Genomic DNA, 18,552 nt, shown 5'->3' with positions numbered 1-18,552 from the left:
ATGATGTTTGCCGCGATTTTTAAGAGCTCTTTGCCATTCTTGTGAGGATATCGGAGTAGATAGTTTCAAGTTGATATCCTTCGATTGGTTAATTTTGTCAGCCAGGCTGGCTTCCATGTTCCCAAGCGATTCGATTACCGAATCACTTACCCATGCTTCCGCAGGGCCGATGTATTGGTCTCGTTCATAAACTGGCATAACGTTGTCAGTCGCCGAGTGCGAAGCTGTAGAACATGATGCATGATCCGAAGCTTTTGGTATTGTCGCACAATTGGAATGGCGGGCATTTGTCCGGTACCCAATTTTACCTGAGGTTGGTAGTGGTATTAAAAACAAACAAGGCCGATAATCACTCCTAATTTAGATTTTTCTTAAAGTACTGTGAAATACCTTTCCGATAATACGCTGATTGTATGAAATATATTGGCGAAAGACCCTTGAATTCAGCTTTGAATTGGGCATACTTTGGAATATGTCGCACATTTGGAATGGCGGGCATATGTCCGATACCCAATTTTGCCTGAGGTTGTTAGTGGTATTAAAAACAAACAAGGCCGATAATCACTCCTAATTTAGATTTTTCTTAACGTACTTTGAAAGACCTTTCCGGCAATACGTTGATTGTGTGAAATATATTGGCGAAAGACCCTTGAATTCAGCTTTGAATTGGGCATACTTTGGAATATGTCGCACATTTGGAATGGCGGGCATATGTCCGATACCCAATTTTGCCTGAGGTTGTTACTTGTTAGTGGTATTAAAAACAAACAAGGCCGATAATCACTCCTAATTTAGATTTTTCTTAAAATACTTTGAAAGACCTTTCCGACAATACGTTGATTGTGTGAAATATATTGGCGAAACACTCTTGAATTTACCTTGGAATTTGTATGTTTTGGAATCTGTCGCACAATTGGAATGGCGGGCATTTGTCCGATGCCCAATTTTACCTGAGGTTGGTAGTGGTATTAAAAACAAACAAGGCCGATAATCACTCCTAATTTAGATTTTTCCTAAAGTACTGTGAAAGACCTTTCCGATAATACGCTGATTGTATGAAATATATTGGCGAAAGACCCTTGAATTCAGCTTTGAATCGGGCATACTTTTGAATATGTCGCACATTTGGAATGGCGGGCATATGTCCGATACCCAATTTTGCCTGAGGTTGTTAGTGGTATTAAAAACAAACAAGGCCGATAATCACTCCTAATTTAGATTTTTCTTAACGTACTTTGAAAGACCTTTCCGGCAATACGTTGATTGTGTGAAATATATTGGCGAAAGACTCTTGAATTCAGCTTTGAATTGGGCATACATTGGAATATGTCGCACATTTGGAATGGCGGGTATATGTCTGATAGAGCAGTATTATCTAAGGTTGGTAGTCGTATTGAAAACAAACAAGGCCGATAATCACTCTGAATGTCGATTTTTCTTAAAGTACTGTGGAAGACCTTTCCGATAATACGTTGATTGTGTGAAATATATTGGCGAAACATTCTTGAATTCATCTTGGAATTGAGCATACTTTGGAATCTGTCGCCCATTTAGAATGGCGGTCACATATCCGAAAGGCGGAATATTGCGACAGGGAAAATGGCACTAATGTGTCAAGTTGATTCTCGTTAGCCGGTCTCACTGTGAATAGAAGATGTATAGGTATTAGAGATATTATATTTGTTTAAAATAACCTAACATTTCGATTATTGAATAGTGGAATATTGTCCTGCGCTCAGTTGAGGGTTAATATTCCGAGTTCGCGGAAATAGTGTTTCACGTGATCACAGAGATTTCGCCGAAATTTCGCCAGGACGAGTTGAGTGATTACAGATTGAGTGTAGCTGTACTTCTCTGGCGTTCTCAGTATCGAAATGAGAGTTACGTAGTTAGTTAACTACTCAGTAGGAAACGAGTTCCTACATTGGTGACCCCGAACTACCTGGAAGACTCCAGAAGACCACAAGTATTGTGCACAGCCAGGATTATACTGACGCTTTCCAACATGGATACCGCCGCTATGCAGGGATTGACCGACGCACTGAAGACTCTCGTCATCCCTTCGTCAGCTAATGCGGTAAGCGTTAAACTTCCGTCACTATGGACTGACAACCCTACTTTGTGGTTCGCTAGAGCTGAAGCTCAGTTCGAGGCTGCAAGCATCATTCGAGATGATACGAAATTTAACCATGTGGTCTCGGTGTTAGATAACGCCACTGCTAGCGAAATTTCCTCTCTCCTTACTGAACCGCCAGCAACAGAAAAGTACCCTGCTATCAAAAAAGCGCTAATCAAAGTATATGGCAAGCCACAAGAAGTTAAGGACTCTGAACTTCTTAACATAGCCGGCTTAGGAGACAGAAAGCCGTCTGGTTTGTTGAGACACATGCGTGCGCTAGGTGGCAGTCAAGAGACATTACTGCGAGCGTTCTGGTTGGCCCAGCTACCTGCTGCAGTGCGAACAGCGCTGGCCACATCCGCTGAAACGAGGAGGGTTGGTTCGATTATGTTCACAATAAGAGCAATTCTGTTCACAATAAGAGCAGTCTCATGTTCACAATAAGAGCAGTCATGTTCACAATAAGAGCAGTCTCATGTTCACAATAAGAGCAGTCGTTGTATTCACAATAACATCAGTCGCAGCACCACCATATCCCCCAGACACGATGTCCGAGTGTCAACGCAGTCCGAACACACTCCTGACATGATGTCCGAACACCCCCAGACACGATGTCCGAGTGTCAACGCAGTCCGAACACACCCAGACAAGATGTCCGAACCCCCCAGACACGCCCCAGACACGATGTCCGAGTGTACACGCAGTCCGAACACACCCCAGACACGATGTCCGAACGCCCCTTCCCCCAGACACACCCCAGACATGATGTCCGAATACCCTCCAGACACGATGTCCGAACTCGCCACGCCCCAGACATGATGTCCGAGTGTCAACGCAGTCCGAAGACACCCCAAACATGATTTCATGAACACACCCTAGACTTGATATTTGAACACAGGCCGGGGCATGATGTCCGAACACGATTTCCGATTGGCAACGCAGTGCGGACACACCTCAGTCATGATATCCAAACACCCCCAGACATGATGTCCAGAGTGTCAATGCAGTCCGAAGATACCCCAGACATGATAATACAATAAGAACAGCCATGTTCACAATAAGAACAGTCTCATGTTCACAATAAGAGCAGTCATGTTCACAATAAGAACAGTCTCATGTTCACAATAAGAGCAGTCATGTTCACAATAAGAACAGTCTCATGTTCACAATAAGAGCAGTCATGTTCACAATAAGAACAGTCTCATGTTCACAATAAGAACAGTCATGTTCACAATAAGAGCAGTCTCATGTTCACAATAAGAGCAGTCATGTTCACAATAAGAACAGTCTCATGTTCACAATAAGAACAGTCATGTTCACAATAAGAGCAGTCTCATGTTCACAATAAGAGCAGTCATGTTCACAATAAGAACAGTCTCATGTTCACAATAAGAACAGCCATGTTCACAATAAGAACAGTCTCATGTTCACAATAAGAGCAGTCATGTTCACAATAAGAACAGTCTCATGTTCACAATAAGAGCAGTCATGTTCACAATAAGAACAGTCTCATGTTCACAATAAGAACAGTCATGTTCACAATAAGAGCAGTCTCATGTTCACAATAAGAGCAGTCATGTTCACAATAAGAGCAGTCTCATGTTCACAATAAGAGCAGTCGTTGTATTCACAATAACATCAGTCGCAGCACCACCAGACACGATGTCCGAGTGTCAACGCAGTCCGTGTCTGGGGCGTGTCTGGGGGGGTTCGGACATCGTGTCTGGGGTGTGTTCGGACTGCGTTGACACTCGGACATCATGTCTGGGGCGTGGTGAGTTCGGACATGGTGTATGGAGGATGTCTGGGGGGTGTTCGGACATCATGTCTGGGGTGTGTCTGGGGGGGGCGTTCGGACATCGTGTCTGGGGGGTTCGGACATCTTGTCTGGGTGTGTTCGGACTGCGTTGACACTCGGACATCGTGTCTGGGGGTGTTCGGACATCATGTCAGGAGTGTGTTCGGACTGCGTTGACACTCGGACATCGTGTCTGGGGGTGTTCGGACATCATGTCTGGGTTGTGTTCGGACTATGTTGCCACTCGGACATCGTGTCCGGGGGATATGGTGGTGCTGCGACTGATGTTATTGTGAATACAACGACTGCTCTTATTGTGAACATGAGACTGCTCTTATTGTGAACATGACTGCTCTTATTGTGAACATGACACTGCTCTTATTGTGAACAGAATTGCTCTTATTGTGAACATAATCGAACCAACCCTGTAGGCTGAAACAGATGTTGAAAAACTGGCCGAAGTTGCGGATAGAGTGTTTTTCGCAACTCAGACAGCCAACGTGAGCGCCCTACGCCACGACGCGCAGGATATCGCCTCACAGGCAGAAGTAGACAGCGCAACCGGAGTTTTCATCTGTCACTACCATAAAACTTTCGGTATGAAGGCTACGAACTGCAAACAAGGGTGCACATTTGCCCAGTTGGTGTCTAAGCAGAAAAGTGAATCTTCGGCACCGCACACGGTGCGCTACGCCCGTCGCAGAAAGACCCGACAGGGAAACGACGACGCCGATCGCGGTTAGAGGCTGACGCGGTTGGTGGAATTCGTAGCTGCCTCTTGATCATCAACGATGCCAAATCCACCCGCGGGTTCCTGGTAGACACAGGAGCCCAGGTTAGCATCCTTCCCGCTCTACGCTCTGATCGCCTCTCTCGCAATACCGGTCCCCTTCTGGTAGCTGCAAATGGCTCAGAGATCAAGACTTATGGATACAGAACGGAAGTACTGCACATCGGCACCAAGACGTATGAGTGCCGGTTTGTCCTCGCGGACGTTTCTCGTCCCATTCTCGGAGCAGATTTCCTTTTGCGGCATAGCCTCCTAGTTGACATAGGTGGGCGACGGCTTCTTGAAGCTTCAACATGTCGTACAGCTGTCGTGGGCCACCTGTCATGGTCCCGTCACACGCAACTCCATGTAGTCGAAAAGCATCCGCACACGGTATACTCAAAGCTTCTCGATGAATTCAGCGAGATTACCAAACCGTCTTTTGAACTTCAACAGCCGAAACACGGTGTGGAACACCACATCGTAACAACCGGCCAACCCGTTTTTTCGCGGCCACGCAGATTGCGCCCAGACCGTCTCAAGGCCGCAAAAGATGAGTTCGACAACATGGAAAGACTGGGGATTATACGCAGGTCCAGCAGCCAGTGGGCGTCTCCCCTGCATGTAGTACCAAAAGCCAATGGTGAAAGCCGCCCCTGCGGCGATTACAGGCGCTTGAACGATGCCACGACACCTGATCGTTACCCGGTCCCCAACATTCAAGATTTCTCACACAACTTGGATGGCAAATCGGTGTTTTCAAAAGTCGATCTTGTGAAGGGATATTTTCAAATCCCCGTCAGGCCACAGGACGTGGCGAAGACTGCAATCACCACGCCTTTCGGACTCTTTGAATTTCTACGAATGCCGTTCGGTTTGAAAAACGCGGCACAAACATTCCAACGCTTGATGGATTCTGTCTGCCAAGGGCTTCAAAACGTATTTGGTTATCTTGACGACGTTTTAATTGCGAGCCAAGACCAGGAACAGCACTTAGCAGACTTACGGGCATTATTCTCCCGTTTTCGAGAGCACGGGCTTGTGATAAACCCCACCAAATGTCAATTTGGCCGGTCCACGCTGGATTTCCTTGGCCATCGAGTTTCAGCCAGCGGCATCAAGCCTCTTCCTGAGAAGGTGGAGGTAATCCGAAATTTTCCTGCGCCTCGAACGGTGAAGCAGCTTATGGAATTCAATGGAATGGTGAACTTTTACCACAGATTTCTACCAAGTGCTGCGGAAATTATGCAGCCTCTATACAGAGCAACCGCCGGTCGTAAATTCAAGACTCAAACTGTCCAGTGGTCAGCAGACATGACCACGGCTTTCAACGCTACTAAGGCTGCTTTAGCCAAGGCCACACTCCTGGTACATCCAAAAACAGATGCACCAACCGCCTTAACAGTAGACGCGTCTGATGTAGCTGTTGGGGGCGTCCTCCAACAGAAGTTGGGGAATATTTGGAAGCCGTTAGCCTTCTTTAGCCGTCAACTGAATAATGCTGAAAGAAAGTACAGTGCTTTTGATAGAGAACTGCTGGCGATTCATCTGAGCATCAGAAAATTCCGCTACTTTCTGGAAGGTCGCCACTTCACAGTCTTCACCGACCATAAACCGTTGACCTTTGCTATGGCGAAGAAATGTGTACCATGGTCGGCCAGGCAATCCAGACAATTGGCCGCAATCAGTGAGTACACGACTGACATACGGCACGTTTCTGGGAAAAGCAACTCGGTAGCGGACACACTGTCGCGTACCACTGTCCACGCTATCGACGACGGCCTGGATTTCCAAGCGATGGCACGAGAACAAACGTATCTTGATCTACGCGATACTAGCCTCGAGTTACAGCGGATTCCATTTGACGGTGGGCGGTCCACCTTGCTTTGTGATGTCAGCACTGGGACACCGAGGCCAGTGGTTCCACCATCTTGGCGACGACGGGTTTTCGACGCTGTACACACCTTGTCGCATCCTGGCATTAGGACCACCAAGAATTTGGTAAGCGCCAAATATGTGTGGAAGGGTCTTGCGAAAGACGTGAACCAGTGGAGCAGGTCTTGTATCGCCTGCCAACGGTCGAAAGTCACTCAACACACGAAAACTGCTCTTGAAACGTTTCGTGTTCCAGAAAAGCGCTTCAGTCATCTGAACATCGACCTCGTAGGCCCCTTGCCTCACTCGCGGGGATATACGTATCTCCTTACAATAGTCGATAGGTTCACCAGGTGGCCCGAAGCCATACCGATTTCCGACATCTCTGCCGCCGGATGTGCCCGCGCACTGCTGTATAATTGGGTTGCGAGATTTGGCGTTCCGGCAGATATGTCATCTGACCGAGGGCCTCAGTTCACTTCCAGACTATGGGACGCAGTTTGTGAACTTCTCGGCACCAAACTTCACAGGACCACTTCGTACCATCCCCAAGCCAACGGACTGGTGGAACGCTTCCACCGTTCTATGAAGGCTTCCTTGCGTGCTCGATGCACGCATCCAGGCTGGGTAGACGAGCTACCGTGGGTCTTACTTGGACTTCGAACCACACCAAAAGCGGACCTAGGGTCGACTTCGGCGGAACTTGTGTACGGTGAGACGATAGCAGTGCCAGCAGATTTCATGGCCACGCCTGAGACCATTACAAACTACAATCCACTGCTTAACCGCCTTCGAGAAACTGCTGGAAGTTTGCGCCCAACCCCTACCTCTTCTCATGGAAACACATCAGCTCGTGTGACTTCAGACTTATCAAACAGTAAATTCGTTTTCGTGCGAAGAGGCGCACATGGGCACCCGCTGACAAGACCATATGACGGACCATACGAAGTAATCTCCCCAGGAGAGAAGGTGTTCAGACTGAAGATTGGCTTGCGTGAAGAACTCGTTTCGGCAGACAGACTCAAGCCAGCCTACATGGACAAAGAACATCCATTCATGGTGGCACAACCACCTACAAGAGGTAGACCGCCCTTGCTTGATCCTTCAGTGTCATCTCCAGATCCTGCGCAGCGAGCACAGGACGACACGACGTCTACGCGCAACAAGCAGATGAAGACTCGCTTCGGAAGAATGATTAACGTGCCCCCTCGATTCCGAGCTTGAAAAGGCCAGTCACGATCTGGTGGAGGGTGGTGTAGCTGCACATAATACACCTACAGACTATATCCAAGCGATCGCGACTCGTAAATGTATTACGCTTATTCCTGACGCGTTACCGTTCGAATATTAACATTCTGATACATTCGTACCGCTCTGACTTGCACGCTCAAAAGGTGCCAGTCAGAGAGCATGTTCATATTATTGTTGTTGTGATTGCAGATTGAGTGTAGCTGTACTTCTCTGGCGTTCTCAGTATCGAAATGAGAGTTACGTAGTTAGTTAACTACTCAGTAGGAAACGAGTTCCTACACGCTCGTATTTAATTGTTCACCAGAGATCAGGGACTCGCTAATTGACAGCATACGCCTAAAATCGTCAACATGAAAAGTTTATATGATCGTCATTTACACTTGTACTTAACCCGAATTGAATTGATGCGATATTGGTAAATTTGAAAAATAGCCATATCCCGCTCATTTTCCTACTGGCTACGCGCCTAGCTTATGCTGAGAAGTACCATCATAGATCTCCTCTTCCGACCACGCGCTGAAATAGACATTCTGCTTTTATAAAATCTGAATTATGTGCGTCCATATTCGGGTGTGTTGGTGTGTGCCTGCAAATTGGAATTCATTACTACGCATATTCGTTTCTCTAACAAGGCTTTGCCAGTAACATCACTCGGGAAATGCAGCTAAAACACCGATATAATGAGAAAACAATTGTCGAGACGAAATCTACCAATACGGAGTCAGACTCAAAACCCATTCATGGCGATACTGATTAGAATACACGCTTTCTCGTTTGCCGTCATCTATATTTCTTGTTGTCTGCTCGATACATTCGTACTCTGGAATTATCCCACAAGGTCATTTTCAAAGTGTTATTTCCGTTATTAACGTGCAGTATGGCATGCCATTGTCAGATATTGATGCATCACGAGATTCTGGGTGGCACAAACTCTGAATTTATTCGATTCGATTTTGGTGCGTACATTAAGCCGATATGAAAACATATATTAGTCCGGAGTTCACCGGTAATGGGCAAGGCAGTTTAATATGGATATTTGGCGACTAATTTGCCCAGGAATGCGGCCGTAGGCTGCTCAAGTAATCGAAATGCGGCCGTGAATAGCAAAAAGGTTGGCCATCTCTGTTCTAGCCCACAGTCGATACATTAAATACGAATAGGACGTTATATATTGTTCCTAGATCTATTTGCGGCATATACACCAATGTACTCGAAAAATGCATAGCGAACGTAAATCGGGAAATGCGCCAGTGCCGCCAAAATCGCTGTTTAATTATGCAAACAATTGCCGCGATGTGAGCTACTCAACCCGAAGCTAGAAACCGCAAGAGACAATTGCTGATTGGCTGCGGGATTTCGCGTTTGTAATCAATCTAATCATCATTATTGTCTGCTTGAAACCTCATAGTCGAGAGTTGTCGTGTGCTACTTGCCAATGCGTAGTGTATTTCGTTACTCACACGGCTCATTGCGCGTTAATAACATTGACGCCTATGTCGTCGATTATGATCTAATTCCAAACATTTCTAAAAATTATCAGCTTTTATATTACATTTGCCATTTTATTGCCTATTTTTTCATCTTCGTGAAAGAAATTTTGGTTTACTCAAGATATCTGAAATCAGTCAAAGTGGTCCCGATATACAAAGATGGGGGTGTGACTGACGTCACCAACTACCATCCCGCCTATTTTCGTTCCTTGTAAACGTGTCAATCCTCGCCAATTTGGCTTGCGTCAAAACCATCAAACCTTACATGCGCTGATAACAATGGTTGAACGGTACAATGATATCCCGGAGAAACGAAGTGTGATGGTTTCTTGACCTCGAAAGGGCGTTTTGCCGCGTAGAATCTGCTTGAATGCCCTCACCCGTGATCAAATGCCCAAAGTGCATGAGTGGACGGTAGGGTTGTTCAAAAATAACTTTTTTTTTCAGATTCCAGCCAATCACTGATTAAATTGTCAAGTTACCCTAAAAACGCTGCATATCAAATTTGGTTCAATTCTTACATGTATAAGCCGCCGCAGAGCCAATTTTTTTATTTTTTATTAAAAAAATTGGACTCAATTCCAACTAGTAGAAACGGGCCGGACTTATTTGAATTTGTCGTTGATAATTCCCGGATTATCCTTGATTGGTTCATTGTAGAATAGTCTTACGATTGCATAATGCTTTTCAACCTATGGGATTAAGCACTTGTGCAGATGAAAACAATTGTAGTGCGGATGACAAACGTGTTGCGGGAAATCGGGATGAATGCAAGGCTGTGTAATTGTGCGTTTTTTTCTTGGGGACCCATATTAATATCAAGGCAGCTAGCGACAATAAATCACGCGTAGCGGTCCACGGACGTCAGGTTTGCTCCCCATTCTGTTATGGCGATTTATCTATAAATTTATCTATCTATGGATTGTTGGCGATTTTATTTTATTGCAGGCAAACCCAAAATGGACGCTACAGAAGATCCTCTTCGTCGATATCGGGACAAAGGACGAGTGAAAAAGTGATTTGTTCAGGTGCCATCAGAAAGCTTAAAATCGAGTCGTTCGAATCCATTCTCAGATATTTCGGGATAGAAGGCAATGACGTAGGAAAGATGAAATATCCACATGGCATTTGCTCAACGGCCTCTGACGATATCGTGGTCGCAGATACCTGGGGCAATCGGATTCAGGTTCGTTGGTTTGTTTCAGCAACTCGAAGGCGGGTGTCTGATTTCAAATACTACTCCAAGCCGTTTGGCTCCGTTTCAGGACCCCGATAATTCAGTCTTTATATCAATGATGTTGCTGGGTGTATCTCAGAGACCTCAGTCCTATTTGCTGATGATACTTATATCTGCTACAGACTTGACCTCTCTTCAGACCAAAGCTGCCTCAAATTTTTCATTTGACGTCATTATAGCACCATCAACCCAAACACGATATCTGGAAATTACCATCGACTCCAATCTGAAATTGAAGCGACCCACATTAACAATCCTTGTAAAAAACTATCTGCTACAGCTGGAATTCTTGCCAGACTTAGACATACACTCCCTAGACCAGGGCCGTATAGAAGGAAATCTGTGCGGAGGTTGACATGTTCAATTATTATGTGTTGGCGGCCATTGACATGCAATTTGAATTTACTAATTGACTAGCAATTTCTTGAGACTTAAACTTGAAAATTTTTCGCGCTGTGCGCGATTCAATGTCATGTCGTTTTTAAAGTATAATTTAATACCACCCTTTGCAATCAGAGCCCCACAGTACAGATTCGAACAGCAGAGGAAATGATGCGCTCCGCATATAAATACCCACTCAGAATCGTGTGCTTCTCACTATGCCGACAAGCCTGATGGAAGGTCAAGAAACAACAGCATGCAACTCAGTGACTAATAACAATTTGCCCACCCGAAGATGCGCCATCATTCATAACTTGCGCTACATTTTCAAAAATACCCCCTCCATCGAATTTACTGATGAATCTGATCACATGGGTTGAGAGAGGATAAATGTTTCATAGTAATATGTAAAACTACTGGTATTAATGACGAAATTCACTAGTGAATCTGGAAAAAATTTCGCGCATTGCGCGACTATCAGCAATTCCATACCGTCACATGTAGTGACCACTCGCGATGTGGGTGCGTATATTAAGCCTATATGCTTGAATAGATTGTCCGGACTTCATCAGAAATGGCCGCAGACACTTCAACATGGTTATTTGGCGTCCAACTAGTTCATTACGACTACATGCCCAGTAATGCGGCCGTACGCTACACGAGTAGTCGAAATGGGGCCATGAATAGCAAAAAGGTTGGCCACCCCTAGACAGACTTTGAGAACCATTGATTTCACATTATTTCACCCGCACCTACTGTATGGATTGAATGTGTATCAGTGTATGTGGAAAGGCCAATTAAACAGATTTAAACAGAATCTGTATCATTCAAAATCGAGCCATAAGATATATATGTGGCATAGATTCTAGATCGTCTGCTACTCCTGGTTATTTATCTGTTAGGATACTTAAACTACCCGATTCGTATAATTATGAAGTGGCCAACCTGATGTGTAAATTTACAAACGGCAATATCTCACAATTCTGTATTACCTTGTTTGAGCAATATTGTACTGTGCATGGATATTCTACTAGATCATCATAATCTGGACATCTTTATGTCTGGACATCTTTATGTCAGTCTCTGAGACTGACCCTACAGTCTATTGAATATATGGGCCCAAATATTTGGAATAGCGTACCCGACAATTTGAAAGCAACTACCTGGATAACTTTTTTGCATATTACAATATGAACTGAGAGTCTGTACCCGTTAATTTATATATTATAGTCTATTTTTTGGTTTCATATGTTACCATAACTACCGTCTTTGTTATATATTTGTGTGTTATTTTTTTCTATGTTGCACACTGTCCACTGTTATATTTTTTACAATTAATATACTCTATTACGTCACTGTTAAGGGGGGCGATGAGTATGTTTGACGAATCAATAAATGTCAGTCTGCCATTTCGACACATTCCTATCTTTTCATTGTATCGCAATTTTTGTGGTGTATTGAACTGATAAAAATTGCCAATAAACCGAACGAGCATAAAGTTTCTCCAGCGTATCCATTCATCAGTTTTGTGGTCTTTTGAAATGATAATAAGTTTGGCATTGGCTGCAACATTTGTGCTTTCAGATCTTCGACGTCAACGGAAGAGTGAAGGGAGTTTTCGGTAGCGAAGGAAATGCAGATGGTCAATTCGATGGCGTGGCTGGCGTGTGTGCGACGTCACGGGGTCGGATTGTCGCCTCGGACAACAACCGAGTCCAAATATTCGACGAACAAGGAAAGTTCGTTCGGAAGTTCGGTAGCTGTGGAAAAGGTGAGTTGTGACGTCTCAGTGGTCGGCGACAAAGACGTCGATTCTTGTTCAGGAAACGGAGAGATGAACCTCCCTCGAGGTGTGACAACGGACGACAAGGGATTGATTTACGTTTGTGACAAATCCAATGACAGAGTTCAAGTTTTCTCGGAAAATGGAAAGTTCGTTCGGAAGATCGGTTCGGAGAGTTTGAAATCACCTAATTACCTTTCCGTGACTTCAGACGGCAGAGTACGCTCAGACTGGTTGGTTACATTTTAACTCTTGTGACCCCTCACCTTTTCTCAGGTCGTTGTCGGTGACTCCGGCAATCACACAATTCGAGTTTTCGACTCGTACAGCGGCCGCCATCTTTTCCAGTTTGGAACGGGAGGAAGGAACGAGTCTCAGTTCAAGCGTCCGCGAGGAATCGCCACAGATGATCACGGCAACATTATCGTGTGCGACGAAGGCAACCACCGGGTTCAGATTTTCACGAGCTTTGGAGAGTTCGTGACTTGCTTTGGTAGCTTTGGTTCTGATCCGGGAGAGATGGGTTTTCCAGAAGGGGTTTGCGTTTTGTCAGACGGAGGAATCGCGGTCAGTGACTGTTCCAACCATAGAGTTCAAATCTTTTGAGCAATCACATTCGAGATCCAATGCATTCTATTCATCACGCCACGGAAAACTTGTTTTCATGGCCGGCCGTAATATACCAACTCAATATTGAATGTCAGTACTGTCCGTGACCCAATCGTGGTCAAATGTATGATAAATTATGTTTTATTATCGGCGTACAGTCAATAGAAGTAGGTGAGAGCGAGAGTTTGGCTCAGTTTATAAGCATTTTCACCGGAAATACCAGAAGAATACTGGTAGTATGAAACGATAAGAAGAAGTCGAAATGATGAGGCGGAGTCTCTAAAACAGTGATTCCCAAGTGCGGCCCCGAGGGCCGCATGCGGCCCCCAGATAGCCTTCTTGCGGCCCCCAAAATATATTAAGAAATCGAGTTATGACCATAAATAAAATTTATTTTTATAAAATACTCTTGCTCGGCTTGGCCTCTGTAGTTTTTAATTATATAATTGTTGGAAAGTTGTGAGTATAGACTGCTAACGTTACGTCGCTGCTGTTTCAATGCAATGTGCCCTAACTTTCCAGTTGAACGAGCAGTAGCTATAGATATATAAATAGGTATTGATAACTTTCAAAACCGGAGGAAAATCCTGAAAAAATGGTAAGTTTTTCCCACTTCGTGGTCGCTTGACTGAAAAAGAAAAAGAGGCTCATTTCCCGGAAAATACAGTTTTTCTTTCACATTAACAGGCGGTTGACCGAAAAAAGGTCAACTTTCCTGTCAAGCTCCCGAAATAGCCGCCGTAGCGTTCCTACAGTGCTGACTTAATGTATATCAGTCGAATTTGGCCCTATATGTAACCAAAATCCTCAAAAAAGAAGACAAAATCTCAAAAAAGCAGACATTTGGGCGTCCTCCGAGAACACTTTTAAAAAAAATCAAAAAAGAGGACAAATCATCTTAAAAGAGGTCGTATGGTAACCCTATGATAACTAGATGTGCAACACGTGACTCACGGTTGAATACGGCGAGATGCATACTGCTTAGCAGGCTAAAAGCAGCATAATTGGTAGTCCTATAGTCAGGGCCGTAACTGCCGCACCCCAAACCCCCCAATTGAGGGGGGCCGAGCTCGAGGGGGGCCCAAAATTATTCCGTGAATTAGCATAAATTACAGAGTATTTTTTGAAAATTTATGCAACATTTTCAAAAATTTTCGCGCTATGTGCGATTTCGATTCGCCACATATCTTCATTATTGGGTACTCTTCCCCAAGAAAAAATACGCAAGATTTATAGAAATGGGTATATCAGCGTTGGCCATGACCGCAACACAACGCACCAAGACATATAAAGTTTCAGGCTATGTAACATGTGACTCCAAGAAGTGTGTCAGAGCGATCGGCGGCGAGAAAGCCTTGGCCGTAAAGGACTGCTTTTATGCTGACGAAAAAACTTCGAAATACCAAAATCTTCGTTAAATAAACAAAATACATTTAGGTTTAATTGTCTATATAGGCGCCTAAATGACTGGCGCCGAATGTTCTTGTCTTGGCAATCTGTACCTCACAAGACAAATACCATCCCGCAGGAAAGAAAATTATGCACCAGTAGTGTAGTCAACTGAATTTGGCGCCCCGCCCCTCAGGCTATTTAGAATGTAAACACTCTCATAATATAATTAACGTTGGACTATGCCCGGTCCATGGTTCCGAGAAATAAATAACATTCATTATACGTTAGATCAGTGGTTCCCAACGGGGGAGGAATTCCCCCCTTGGGGGGAATTTTGCAATTTTTAGGGAGGAATTCCACTTTAGAATTGTAACGGATTTCCCAAATTGTTCATGTCCGAACTGTCATGTAGTCAACCAGTTATATTTGAACGTATGCTCCTTATGCCTGTTTTTTGTTTGCTGAAAGTATGTTCAAATGCTATTTGAAATCTCTTTTTCACATACAAATCCCCCCTTTTTTAAACTAGTTAAGATTTTCTGCAATTTTGTAGGCCAGCGACGGCCTCTCAATCAAATGTATCCTAAGCGAGCAAATGTCGTGTCGAATCTATCACAACAAGGCCTCTAGTGAAAATATATATTTTATATTTTCAAGTCAACTTTTTCAGACAGTGACAAAATATTCCAACGTCATCGATTCAAGTCAAAAAGATCGCTAGCCTTGCTTTATTTTTAGTCAACAGCTACCTGATCGAAAAAAGACATGTTGAACTCGGTGCAATGTTGCCGAAACGTAATGGATGTCCTAAATTTCAATGAGCTTCAGCAGGGAGTCTGATCACGTGTACGTTATGTATCAATGCTGTAACCAAGTCCCGAGGCTCCGAGTCACAAATCAATCTCACTTTCATAATTTTGACTAGAGTCAGTTCGAATCATTTTCAATTCACCATTGAGTCAAGTCCAAGTCCAAGTCACCGAGCACAGGGTAGAGTTCGAGTCATGGTATTATGACTCGAGTCCGAGTCCAAGTCACACTCAAGTCAACACTGTTTGGTGATATTGAATGATTTGGATTTGTGATATACTAATTTTCCTCACTTTGAGCAGTTTCTTGTCGCATCGTCAAGTACCAAGATCACTAGACGAAATTCCGATAGGGTGGTCACTTTACTGTTCTTCGAAATTACAATGAAATGTCGGTCTTGGCCGTCTTATAGTCTCGAGTCATATGGCTTGGTTCGAGTCATGCACAATGACTTGAGTCCAAGTCGAGTCGATACCCAGATTGTCTCGAGTCGAGTCGTTTCCGCATTTTGAGAAAATGACTCGAGTCAAGTCGAGTCATCAGAAAATGGTGACTCGAGTCTGGTCAACCCTGCCATATGTGAAAGTAACCATATTATTGGCCAAATGCATACGCAAGCTTGAGAAAAAAAAATCGCGAGACCAGTAAACTTATGCATACTGATTTTTCACGGCAGTTGTTTTAGCGATTGGTGCATGGTAAGCCGAAAACACAAATGGAAGTGTGGGGGTTTGCTGAGTCAAGCCTTCCAGAATTTGTTTGATTGGGACCTAGACCATTGTTTTTGAAGGTCTGCAAAGTGTTATTACAGCACTGCTACAAACAAACACTCGGTACAGCCCGTCTTATTCTCTCAGTCAACAGGTGTTTGCGCGGTAAAAATGATATTTTTCAATCATCGGGCAGATTTATACTAAGGGGGGAATTTTGGCTTAAATTTCGGCCAAGGGAGGCACGAGATGAAAAAGGTTGGGAACCACTGCGTTAGATGATACTTTCCTTAGATATTCTATTATGTGTATTTAGGACTAATATTCTAATATGTGTATTTAGGACTAATGCGACTACTTCGAAAACGCGTACTGAGCTGTTTTTAGGAATATGAATTCTCGCTTATTCTTATGTGAATTTAGAACTTTGTATTTTCGCGGATCAATAATTATTTATTGTGATATTTATGGAATTACGCTGGATTGCTTGTATATTACCAAGGTCAGTTAATATTCTTTCGTTGTCTACACGTTGTTCTTATTTCAAATATACCCGGACTACCGTACAGCAAGTACTTTGTGCTGCACCAAATTGCGCATCTCGCAATGCTTTGTAACTATTTCCAGCGGGTATGGAAGATAAATTGACAGCGGGCTAAATACACGCGAACACAAGGTGTTCGACTCTGATTACCTGACCTAACCTATAACCTGTCATATCGACCTCGAGGTAGGCGATCGCCTACCGACATATGCTGCATTAATTTTTGTCGCTTATTCCTCTTGTGCGTGACTCTTATTTACATGCTGTAGGCCAATAGTTGTCTCATTAAAAGATTACTCCAAGTCGTTTCGGCACCCATTCCGTCTTTTCATTATATTCTATCTTGTGGTGTACTGATTCGATAAAAAGTTTAATAAAGTGTGATGATGATATATCCGAATGTTGTGATTATAGGCGAATGCATACAGTTTATGATCGTTTTTAATCAGGGTAGTTGAAAGTAAACTCTGATACGAAGAAAAGAATGCAGAAGGTAATAGGAATTTTTTTAACGATAGGATCAGATCGACGGTGTGAAACAAGAAGGACAGACAGTTGGCCTGTGGGTACAAATAGAGCGACGATCGACACAATTATGCTATCAACGAAAACCAGGTTTTCACCTGGAAACCTTGTAGAACCACAGTATAGAGATTTTTAGGTCTTCGATCTTTAATAGTTATAACCGATCTTTAGATATGAATACCTGAGAATACTGTTTTATCGAGCGCTGTGTGAACTGGTGGTATTATAGGCTACGTTAATTAGCCGCTGGAATCCGGTACATTTGATCCTGGATTTGATTGCAAAGATGTTGTCATCTGACAAGCTAGCTTTCATGACAGGAACTACATTGTGTTCTTGGATGTAGCTGTCCCAAAGGTGATGAATTCGACTTCGGATTAAATTCGCTCGTTTGGTAGCCTACGTCAACTAAGACAGCCGACTGAACTTCATGCTTCACAAAGTAGACGCGATATAGTACATATATAGCAATATATGCCACTTGTATACATGGATTTCTAAATATCATGTAGGCCAGGGGTTCTCAACCCGCGGCCCGCGGGCCGCATGCGGCCCGCAGACGATTCTTTTGCGGCCCGCGACTCCTTTCGATATAATCACTACTGGCCCCGTTTTGTTATGGAAGACCGATGTGTCACATTTGTCGAAGAACAGTTGTTGTAACAAAGCCTAGAAGCTTGAAATGATAGCACGATAGTTTCATCTGGAGTTATACATATCAAACGTTGCTAGCTTGGTTTCAAGCCCAGCAATCCATATTTCGAATCATATTTAAAATTGCCGACGACGTGACAGACGCATTGTTCAAAATTGCTTGGAATATCGCTAAACCCAAGAATCTGCTAGAGAAGGTATGACTTCAATAAAACTTTAACGTACTGTGCGAATATTCGCTGTTTCTGGAACTTAGCAAAAAGTCCCAAATCACCTGACAAATTTCGAAGGTACAGTTGTCTGATTCAGCAATCACCAGAAGAGTAATAGCGATCTCAGTCGATATTTTATCGCATGCTCTGTAACAGGTTGGCACGTAGACTACTTTAGCCTAACATTGGACCTATCCATCGATGCACACAGTGCACACACATTGCATAGCTAATTATCCTGGTGCTTTTTATAGGAATGGTCATGGGCATATTTCCAGAGGAAATGCTGACGTGGCAAACGTGGGAAGGGGACCATGACATCAATTTGACAAAGCTGACTTCCATAACTATTGGTGTAGGGCTCCAGCCATGGAAGGGAAGGCGAAGAGTTGA

General features: G+C 43.9%; 1 protein-coding gene across 3 annotated transcripts; it reads left to right on the top strand.

Annotated features, from left to right (window-relative positions):
- Positions 1 to 1,829: 1,829 nt before the first annotated feature.
- Positions 1,830 to 17,186, top strand: LOC145444519 (uncharacterized). Of its 3 annotated transcripts, XM_080322505.1 has the most exons (6): positions 1,830 to 2,077; positions 10,251 to 10,317; positions 10,377 to 10,488; positions 12,505 to 12,691; positions 12,744 to 12,922; positions 12,980 to 17,185. In XM_080322505.1, the coding sequence occupies exons 2-6, from the start codon at positions 10,262 to 10,264 to the stop codon at positions 13,307 to 13,309; spliced, it is 864 nt and encodes a 287-aa protein (XP_080178631.1). In that variant the 5' UTR covers positions 1,830 to 2,077; positions 10,251 to 10,261; the 3' UTR covers positions 13,310 to 17,185. The 3 variants fall into 3 exon arrangements, with proteins under 3 accessions (XP_080178631.1, XP_080178629.1, XP_080178630.1); XM_080322503.1 differs by having other exon boundaries at positions 10,251 to 10,488; positions 12,980 to 17,186; XM_080322504.1 differs by lacking the exon at positions 1,830 to 2,077 and having other exon boundaries at positions 8,164 to 10,317.
- The last annotated feature ends 1,366 nt before the right edge of the window (positions 17,187 to 18,552 follow it).

Source organism: Botryllus schlosseri, chromosome 8, assembly GCF_051294905.1.
Source record: "Botryllus schlosseri isolate E-star chromosome 8, Bs_hap1, whole genome shotgun sequence".
NCBI lineage: Eukaryota > Metazoa > Chordata > Ascidiacea > Stolidobranchia > Styelidae > Botryllus > Botryllus schlosseri.
The sequence above is the reverse complement of the archived record's forward strand: the minus strand, read 5'-3'. Positions and strand labels throughout refer to the sequence as shown.

What these genes read in the sequence shown, in the direction of transcription:
- LOC145444519 (XM_080322503.1), top strand. An exon ending in CCTGGGGCAATCGGATTCAG is followed by an intron (nt 10,489 to 12,504) that starts GTTCGTTGGTTT and finishes TTGTGCTTTCAG; the next exon opens with ATCTTCGACGTCAACGGAAG. An exon ending in CCGTGACTTCAGACGGCAGA is followed by an intron (nt 12,923 to 12,979) that starts GTACGCTCAGAC and finishes ACCTTTTCTCAG; the next exon opens with GTCGTTGTCGGTGACTCCGG.